Consider the following 9,870-nt stretch of genomic DNA (forward strand, 5'->3'; position numbering starts at 1 on the left):
GCACCTTTTCCTCTTGTTTTGGAGGAGGATCTCACCAGGATGCTGGTTCGCATTTTTAGGACGAGTGTTTGGGCGCACCATTGTTTGAACGGTCGGGCTTGTGGAGGAGAAAATTTGGTGTAAGGTTGAGCAGTCACTATGGACTTTGAAACTCTAAGTTACGTGTCGCGCACCCTGTTTTGTATGTATTACATTACATTCTCCCTAGTGTGTTTGCTAATGGTTTGCGCTTTTCAGTTAGCCTCCCATCCATCATGCCAGACGAGATCCCTCATGCGCAGCTCAAACGATGGGCGTTTAGTGCCCACCGCATCCAGTGTCCCTACCCAGGCTGCAAACGCTGGTTGAAAAATTCCTCTGGGCTGAAACTTCATCAAAGCTCGGCCCATAGCCACTCATTTACCCATCCTGGATCGCAACGCACACAACACGCCTCTGTTGAAGAAATAGAAGATGAAGAAGCTCCCAGACGCACCAACAATGAGCTCTGGGAGTCGAAGCATGGACTTATTCGTGATTATCACGAGACGCTGACTGGTAAGTCAATAGTTGTGCTGCGGTGCCGGCTTGTATCTGATTAATACCTATACCCACAGGTCGTATTTGTGACGAGAATGGCAACTTTGTTGATCATGGCACTCCTCCTCCACCATACACAGCAAAAAGTCCTGACGACTGGACTCCGTATCGCAACCGACTGGAATTCGAGTGCGCGGATTTTATGTACACTGAAAACCAGATGTCCGCTGGTGATATCAACAAGATTCTCTACCTGTGGGGAATCACTCTCGCTGTTCATTGCGACAATCCACCATTTGCCGACTACAAGGACCTATACAATACTATCGACGCAACACCGCTAGGCGATGTCGCATGGGAAAGCTTCTCCCTGAAGTACAATGGTGATAAACCTGCTGGAGAGTGTCCGCTTTGGATGGAACAGTCACACGAGGTTTGGTTCCGGGACCCTCATACCGTCATCAAGAACATGCTCGCAAATCCAGATTTCAAAGGTGGAATTGATTATACGCCCTACCGTGAATTTCAGGAGAAGGATGAGCAGCGCCGCTATAAGGATTTCATGTCAGGAGACTGGGCCTGGCAGCAAGCAGTACATATTTTGTGTCTGTTAGTATATTCTCATATTGATGTCAGGTACAGGACGAAATCGCACAGGACCCACAAACACATGGTGCGGCTTTCATTCCCATCATTGTAGGCAGTGACAAGACGACGGTGTCTGTTGCTACTGGTCAAAACGACTACTACCCTCTATACCTCTCGATCAGGAATGTTCACAATAATGTCCGGCGGGCGCATCGCAACGCATTGGCTCTGGTTGGATTTTTGGCGATCCCTAAGAGTATGTACCTGATTCTCTCCTAATCTACTTTGAAGCTTACACCGTTCTATGCAGCAGAAAAAAGAAATACAGATGAACTTGGATACCGCAAATTCAAGAAGCAGTTGTTTCACTCCTCGTTGTCGAGGATCTTCGCCAATCTCAAACCTGGAATGACGACTCCAGAGGTCACACGGTGTGGCGACGGACACTACTGGCGCATTATATATGGCCTTGGACCCTACATTGCAGACTACGAAGAGCAGGTAGTATTGGCGTGCATGGTCAAAGATTGGTGTGGAAGGTAAGTGGCTACCAGAGATCCTCAGGACACCACCTGTTCGTATCCGCATTCATGACCCCCAGAGGGATCATCAGGACACCGCCAGTTCATATCCGCATTCATGACCCCCAGGGATCATCAGGACACCGCCTGTTCGTATCCGCATTCACCTCAGGACACCGCCTGTTCATATCCGCATTCATATCAGGACATCGCCTGTTCGTATCCGCATTCATGACCCCCAGAGGGATCCTCCTCGAAGTTTCACGCGGTGTCCTTGATGTATCTGCTGTGTTCCCCCCCCCCCCTCCCCCCTTTTAGTTCTCTCTGGTTTTATGCAAAGTCTCATTTGTATTTACAGATGCCTTGCATTTCCCTCAAGTCTTGATGAAGGAGGTGTTTCTCGGTCACGCGAACATACTGATGCACTTGTGGATTCTATAGATTTTGGTATACTTTGGGACGAGTATGGTATCATTGGCGAGTTAGTGGTATGTTTTTGAACTAACAGTTGCACTCCATAGCCCTTCACCAACGACTTTCCTCGTGCCGACATTCACGAGCTCCTTGCCCCCGACATACTGCACCAGCTCATCAAAGGAACCTTCAAGGACCACCTTGTTGAATGGGTGGGTCAATACCTCGAACTCACACACAGCAAAACACGCGCCAAGGCGATTTTAGATGATATTGACCGAAGGTATTTTCAATCTACCGCTGCCTGTTGTGATTACTGACAGTACACTAGAATTGCTTCCGCACTGCCCTTCCCTGGCCTACGACACTTTCCACAAGGCCGTGGATTCTCGCAATGGACAGGTGACGACTCCAAAGCTTTGATGAAGGTACATTTTCATTCACTATCTCGCGTTTATCAAATTTACACAGCTGTTATCTAGGTCTATCTACCAGCAATCGAGGGCCACGTACCAGATGATATGGTTCGGGCATTTCGAGCCTTGCTAGAGTTCTGCTACATCTGTGCGCGTGGACGTAGTGACAGACAACACTCTCGCAGCGCTGAAAGATGCCCTTGGGTGCATTTTCATACTTACCGGACTATTTTCGAGACTACCGGTGTCCGCTTCGACATTTCCCTACCCCGACAACACTCTCTCATCCACTACGAGCTTCTCATCCGAATGTTCGGTGCTCCGAACAGCCTCTGCTCGTCAATCACGGAATCAAAACATATCAAGGTGGTAAAGCAACCATGGCGACGTTCAAGCAAGTACAACGCGCTCAGCCAGATGCTCCTTACCAATCAGCGCCTGGACAAAGTCAGCCGCAGCAAGAGTTGATTTCACAATGTGCGGCATGCTCAAAGGGTCTTGTGCCTTCAGCTACTACAATTCATTTGGTACGTGGTCTGTTTTATTTTAATTGAATTTTACTCACTGAATTTCTAGTTGAGAATCCCTCATATATCGAGAACGACGATGGAGACCCAGAGGTCCGACAGAACCCAGCGCATGCAGGAAGCAATCCCTTTGCTATTGAGAGTGACGACTTTGACGATGTCGAGGATCAGGGTGTTGTAGATGACGTGGATGTCATTGCTGATGTGCAATTAGCACGGACTTTTCGTGCATATCCAACCCTCTACTTACCGTGACCTTTGTTCTTAACACATCATTCAGAACGAAAACGCGCCCGTACCGTTACTGATCTCGCAGACAAACTCGACATCCCATCATTCCCAACCCTCATTCGCCTCTTCCTATATGACCAAATACACACGGACGACCACCATTCTTCTGCCGATGTCCCACTTCGCGACTGTCCATCCTACACGGGACCAATCAAGATATTTCATTCAGCCGCTGCAACATTTATCGCACCCAGTGATCCAAGTGGAATCACTGGTATGCGCCGTGAGCACATTCGTGTCGTGCCTTCGTGGCGCAAGGGACCAGCTCGCTTTGACTGCGCCTTCGTCAACACGGACGATAGGCATGACGGAATGTTGAGCATGGACGTCGTTCGAATTTTCTGTTTTTTGCTTTTACTTTCACTAACAGTCACACATACCCATGTGCCCTCGTTCAATGGTTCCATCGCATCGCTGAGGAACGAGATGAGCTCACAGGAATGTGGATGGTGGCACCGTCTTTCAATGAAGATGGCTCTCGCGATTTGTCCGTCATCCATATCGACAGCATCATTCACGGCGCTCACTTACTCCCAATATTCGGTACTCAGCTCATACCACGCGGCCTTCGATTCTATGATTCTCTGGATGTATATCGAGGATTCTACGTAAATCACTTCATTGATCACCATGCTTTCGAGCTGGCATCTTAATATACTCAGTTTTTCTTGCAATGCTTAAGTTCAAAATGTGTCTTAAAAATACTTTAATTGTCTGAGCGTCTTTGTCGGCTTGATGGTAAGACACTCAAGTTGCCATCCAAGTCAAATCGAAGCCTTGAACGTCTTGACGCACTTGGGCGCCAAACCAAGTAAATTAAGTTCGAAATAAGCTAATTTAAGAACCGTGGTATGTTACTGATGCAACCAATGAAGAGCCAGAAGCGAGTCCAGAGTCCAGCCTGTCTGAGCATTATATCAGGGCGTGAGGGATTTGATGTTGAAGCTGTGGTTGTACCACCAACAGCAGGTGTGGTAGACGAGTCAGAGACAGCTGGCTGTGGTTGCGAAGACGGGTGGGTCTGAGTCACACCATTGGATTGCGTTGTGGGAGAAATCGTAGAAGTCCGCTATAGTGATAGCATACCGATCCTGCTGGGTGCGAGAATAGTAGTCGACCCAAGGGGATAGCTCTGAGAGCAGTTCCTCAAGTATGAGCGAGGGGAACAGTGAAGAAGGAAGTGATGCGCTGATGACAGAACGGCTGTGTATGCAAGGAGATGCGGAGATGCGAGAATGCGCGGAGATGCAAGGTATGTGGAGATGCGAGGTATGCAGATGCGGAGATGCGAGGTATGCAGATGCGGAGAAACGAGTGAATGTCTAGAGGGTACCAGGTATGCGAAACGGGTAGGGTACCAGGTATCGGAACAGGTAATCGGGTAGAGCGAACTAGGTACCAGGTATATGCGAAGACGTGCAGAAACCGCCTTGCAAAGGAACTCAACTAGGACTAGCAATAGTCAACTGTCAATGGCGATGCGAGCGTTCGCACGGGATGAGAAGGCAAACAAGTGATTGCTCAAGCAAGGAAGGACAAGGTAAGACTAAGCTAGTGACTCCGCAACACACAACCAGAGAGGGAATGTAGGAAAGTGCTGGATACGAGTCCGCAACGTAGTATATAACAGAGTCCGTAAGAAACCGGAACCGTATAAGCGGGCGCATATGTACGCGAAGTCGGAGGGAGATAATATGTAAGTAGCACTATGCGACCTCGTGCATGGGAACTGATATGTAACTGGTCCAGTGAGGACGGACGGATGCAGACAGGACATGGACGGATAGTGCGTTGCGATGCGATGCGATGAGTGCATGGATTCCGCAACCTCGTGTGATGGTCCGCAACGGCCTGTGGAAGGTATGCGTGACTTCGTCCAGTAAGGGGAAATGGTGCTGTACGGGGCTGCAGCCAGATCGTCTCCTACAGCGTGACATTGGGCTTTGGAGGCCATGAGCCCATTTTCCGTTTCTCTCTTGCTGAAGCATTCCTCTGCACAATATTAGTCAGGTCGAGTGGAACATCTGGGAAGGAGAGAAAACCTACGCATTTTCCCCGTGCATACGGAACCTCAACAACTCCTGGGCTGCACCCATGCAACTCTATACCTTCACCACTCTGTCCGCGCCGTTGAGCGAAAGTAATTCCGTGTAGCCTGTTAGTGTAGACTACCGATCCGTTTGAGTGCGAGTATTATAGCTCGTCCCAAGGGGATTGCTACTGAGGGATGTCTTCGCAATAAATGCAAAGGATTCAATCCGACGGGCTTAAGATCTGAGCGGCCGGTGAGCGGTGGGGGATCCGATGTGAGAGGAAGATGTCCGGACGGGAACGATTCTGATGGGACGGGTGCCTAGCGGTGCGGATTTTGTCAAGGTGTCGAGGTAGCAAGGTATCGAGGTGGCAAGGTGTCTAGGTGTCGAGGTCTCGATGTAACGAGCTACCGGAAGTGATCCGAGGAACGGGAAGAGGTCCGTTGTGGTACGGAAGACTAAGGGGACTTGTTGATCACACCAACTTAGACAGTAAATCCAAGGGAGTAAAAGGAAGTAATATTGGCAGAGTACGATGCAACTATTTATCTTAACCCGTGAAAACTCGGGATCCACTTAAGCGACGGTAGTATAGGCGAGTCCGTAGCGCAATAATATGTAAGGGACGGCAAGCGGCCTCATGTATGGGAATGTACATGTAAAACAGTCTGCTGTTTGATCAGAGTGATGAAAGGAGAGAAATGACGCACCAATGGGGATGGATGGACATGGATGGACAGGAACGAGGGGCAATTGAGGGAATCCGTTGCGGGTTGCGTATCCGTTAGGTGTCCGGGAGGGCGGGAGTCGACGGAATAGGCCGGATGAACATGGACATGAATACCTGACCAGGTGAGCTCCGGATCGTGCATAACAGGTGATTGTGAGGCTGGCGCCAGAATGTTTGGTACACCGTTTCAAAAGGTTTATAGCCCAATCGATAGGAGAAGACGGTGATGTTTTATGGGGATTGGAGGGGCTGCGGTGGAATAAATGGCCAAGAAATGTGCTTCCTTGCAGTGATGAGGAGTGGAGTCGACTTCGTACAGAGAACTGCGACCACGGAGGTCAGGATAAAACTCGAAGAGACAGTGACAACGTACACGAGAATGATCTGGTGGGACATCAAAAAAGCCTGGGGGTACCCGATGGGCAAGTTGACGTCGTTGGGCATGATGTCGTGTAACATTTTCCTAGGTTGTATAGATTTGAATGCAATGAAATCTTTTATGAAAATGTCACATACACGGAGTGCCGACTTGTTGGCCTGACAGAGTGCGTTCAGTGATGAGGATGTCATGAATGCCTGTCGACTCACCTTTGGATCCAACAGAAGTTCGTTGAAGCCAGCATCACTAACAATGGTAGCAACATCCCATGTGTACGTGTCCTTGTCATCGCAGCTAGTTGCTAGTAGTTTTCCATCCGCGGAAAACGATACGCATCCAACTGTGTCTGTATGCTGGAGTGGAGAACTGATGGGCTGGCCGTTGTTGAGGTCCCACAATCGCGCTGTCTCATCGGATGATGTGCTTGCAAGGATGCGGCTATTCGGAGATATTACAATGCCATAGACATAGGAAGTGTGCGCATTGAGAACTGCGATCTTCTGCTTCCAAGTTTTTGTATTCCATGTCCGAATCGAGCGATCGTTTGACCCGGAGATGAGTGTTTTTCCATTTGCGGTCCAAGCCAGGCACGGCACTGAATCTGTGTGTCCTTTGAGAGTTGCGACAAGCTCGCCTGTCTTCGCATCCCAAATTTTGATCGAGGACTCGCGGTTATCTTCAGTCCAGTGCCAATCACGTCCAGCAGTCGCAATCATGGTCGTGTTTGGAGAATAGATGGCTGTGTTCACCACTAAATGCCCTGTCTTGATTGACCCGGGTTCCAGGATTGTCTCTCCGCTCTGCACATCCCACTGCCTCACAATCCCATCAAGACATCTGCTCACTACTCACTGACCATCTCGACTCCAACAGACAGACCACACTGGCTGTGTGTGCCCTGTCCATTTTGCGACGACATTGCCTGTCTCGATGCTCCATAACCTCATGCCACCGTCGTCACTCCCACTAATCACTTTCTTCCCATCCGGAGACAACGCTATACTGTACACTGCACCGTCTCCGTCCCGCCAGTCTTCTCCTATCTGTTTCCCGCTGTCCAAGTTCCATACCCACAGCGAGCCATCATTTGAACAAGTAATAATCTGCTGTCCGTCAAGTAGGTGTATGATGCCCCAGACCTGATTGGTGTGCTTTTCAAATTTCTGGCAAGGCGTTATTGCTGATATTTCTTTCTTTTTAGTGGTGGGCGAAGACATTCCAGAATTTCAACTACCGAGTGCAGCGCCGTCTCAGCTTCCACCCATCAAATTCAAATTTCATCACTTACCGAGGACAACAGCGACGGGCGGTCGTACATACAGCAGTCAACTTGCTCGATGCTGATCTGATTTTTAGCCTGCGCTCACCATCCCTGGAGGATGGCGAAAAGCCAGTACGGGGCTTGTCACCAGTCAAAAAGTAAGTACGCCGAGACAACCATTTCCCGTGATCTTTGCTAATCGTGTCGTAGAAAACCATTGATCCGGAGGATTGCTTTGTCCGAGTATGGCTTCAACGTCAATCAAAACTCTCCCTTGCCTGTGGACCCGGAGGTCCCTCAAACACCTGTCCCACCTTACCGTCAAACTCCGCCCCCTGTGACAGTCTCGCAGAATTATTTGCATAGACTCGTTGCTGATCGTTGGGATGCCGAAGTCAAAAGGTGTGAGGAGGCGAGAAAGGCACAGCTTTTGGAAGTACAACTGGCGGCACACAGCATACGGAAACTAGTCTAGTAATTGTGTGTACTTGTACTAACTTAATGACTGACTTCCAACTCCGAGTCTCGCACCACTGGTGAAATTTTCAAGTATCCTCTGGTTCACTGGCATAGGGGCTGGTAGGGTCTGTGTGATTCACTGGGCTCCGTGAAAATGTTAACTATCATCTGGTGGTCTGGCATAGGTCTGTGTGATCCGCTGGGCGGCGCTGGGGCGTTCTACCCAGAGGCCCAGCGTTATCCAGAGTATCCATCATTATTCCAGTGGGGTGCACATTTGCTGATGCTAATGGGTGTTTCGGTCAAGCTAGAGTTGAGTTCACCGCTTCCTGGTACGTTTGTCATGCTGTATCCTCGTGTTCACTTCACAGCTTATATGCAGCATCGGCTGTGCAGTTGAAGTACCCAAGAATTATCTGCCACTACGTAATGATATCCCTATTGCTATTGGATGGAGGACAAGTTAGCATTGCAGTCGTGCCTGCGCGTGTTCACGCAGAGTGTCCAAAGATGTAAGGTGAATGGCTTAGTTTCAAGCTGTGTCCGATTCCTCCCAAGAAGTCTAACAACCTCCTACCTAGACATTGTAAATCATCTGCTACTTGGATCTAATCATATTCCCCACACATCGTCAATCTGTTGGAAGACGGCTGGATGCTTCTTTCGGATTCCCCTCCAAATACTATAATCTTTTCGAGAACATAAGTCGCAGATGGAAAAGTTCATATGCTTTAGGTGTTGAATCATTCAGGTCGTCATACATTTATTAGTATGTAAGCAGTTAGCCTGTTCATGAAGTGTGTCACGAGGGTTCCTAATTTCTCATTCCATAATCAAGCACATTATACATTCAAGTTGTCTATCGCTGTCGAGGGAAGACATAGAACGTTTACACCAACCTAATTCATAGCCAATGGTTGGCCACTGGTTCTACTAGATATGTGCAATGTGTTTTACACAAGTCAATAGCACAAGAGAATGTACGTCCTTGAGGCAGGTGAAAACCATGATGTTTGCCTGAGTCCACGGGCTTTGGCGACAAGACACTCACCCAACACTTGGGAACTAAGCCGACCTTGAAAAAGTTAGGAGCAGGATATACACTTCAGTCTGCAGCACCGACGTCCTGTATGATGGACATGATGCTGAGTAAGATTCCTATCCCTTCCAAATTAGCCACCTCGATTGTCTCCCGTATACGTAGGCAGACCGATATATAGAATGAAGGCCTGTCTTCTTTCTATCATCATCGCGACGTCCATGCATGGCTTTGTCTAATTTTCAAACAAAGTCAACTTGAACTTCCGGCAACGCCCGGGAGTCACGGTACCAGTTGGCACGGCTCGGCCCAACGTCGTACTTACGAGACAGCGATTCCTTGCTTGCGCTGAAGCTGATCTGACACTCATTTTCACGCGTGTAATCACCGATATTGTATGCCAACCCATTAATGTGTGTCGGTTCAGATAATGAACGGTAAGGCCCTACCACACTGACCGCGTTCTCTCGCACGACGGAGATGTTTGCAACCATCGGAGGCGCTTGCGCTGCTTGTACTGCTTCAGTAGTATCAGCAAGTGCTTTACTTGCTAGCGACATGATTGCAAGCATCCCCGTGGTTTCAGTACCGCGCCAATAGTGATGTGCCAGGCCTGGCTTCAGGCCTCCAGGCCCTGGCTTCCAAATAAGGAATGCTGGCGGCAAGTATTTTTTTCCCAGTACTGTACAGTTA

General features: G+C 49.0%; 2 protein-coding genes across 2 annotated transcripts; both read left to right on the forward strand.

Moving 5' to 3' along the window:
* Positions 1-254: 254 nt before the first annotated feature.
* Positions 255-3,929, forward strand: DEU56DRAFT_757071 (uncharacterized protein; the record flags this gene model as incomplete). Its single annotated transcript, XM_041350092.1, has 13 exons — positions 255-537; positions 597-1,111; positions 1,156-1,192; positions 1,220-1,363; positions 1,418-1,646; positions 1,987-2,116; positions 2,150-2,325; positions 2,374-2,470; positions 2,525-2,905; positions 2,953-2,985; positions 3,040-3,157; positions 3,266-3,590; positions 3,647-3,929. 13 exons carry the CDS (start codon positions 255-257, stop codon positions 3,927-3,929), a joined length of 2,751 nt encoding a protein of 916 aa, XP_041207270.1.
* Positions 3,930-7,363: 3,434 nt separating this feature from the next.
* Positions 7,364-8,154, forward strand: DEU56DRAFT_913848 (uncharacterized protein; the record flags this gene model as incomplete). The annotated part of the gene is made up of 3 exons (XM_041357567.1): positions 7,364-7,513; positions 7,620-7,837; positions 7,890-8,154. The coding sequence occupies 3 exons, from the start codon at positions 7,364-7,366 to the stop codon at positions 8,152-8,154; spliced, it is 633 nt and encodes a 210-aa protein (XP_041207271.1).
* Between the last annotated feature and the right edge of the window lie 1,716 nt (positions 8,155-9,870).

Source organism: Suillus clintonianus (assembly GCF_016758775.1).
Source record: "Suillus clintonianus strain FC179 chromosome Unknown DEU56scaffold_47, whole genome shotgun sequence".
Classification (NCBI taxonomy): Eukaryota; Fungi; Basidiomycota; class Agaricomycetes; order Boletales; family Suillaceae; genus Suillus; species Suillus clintonianus.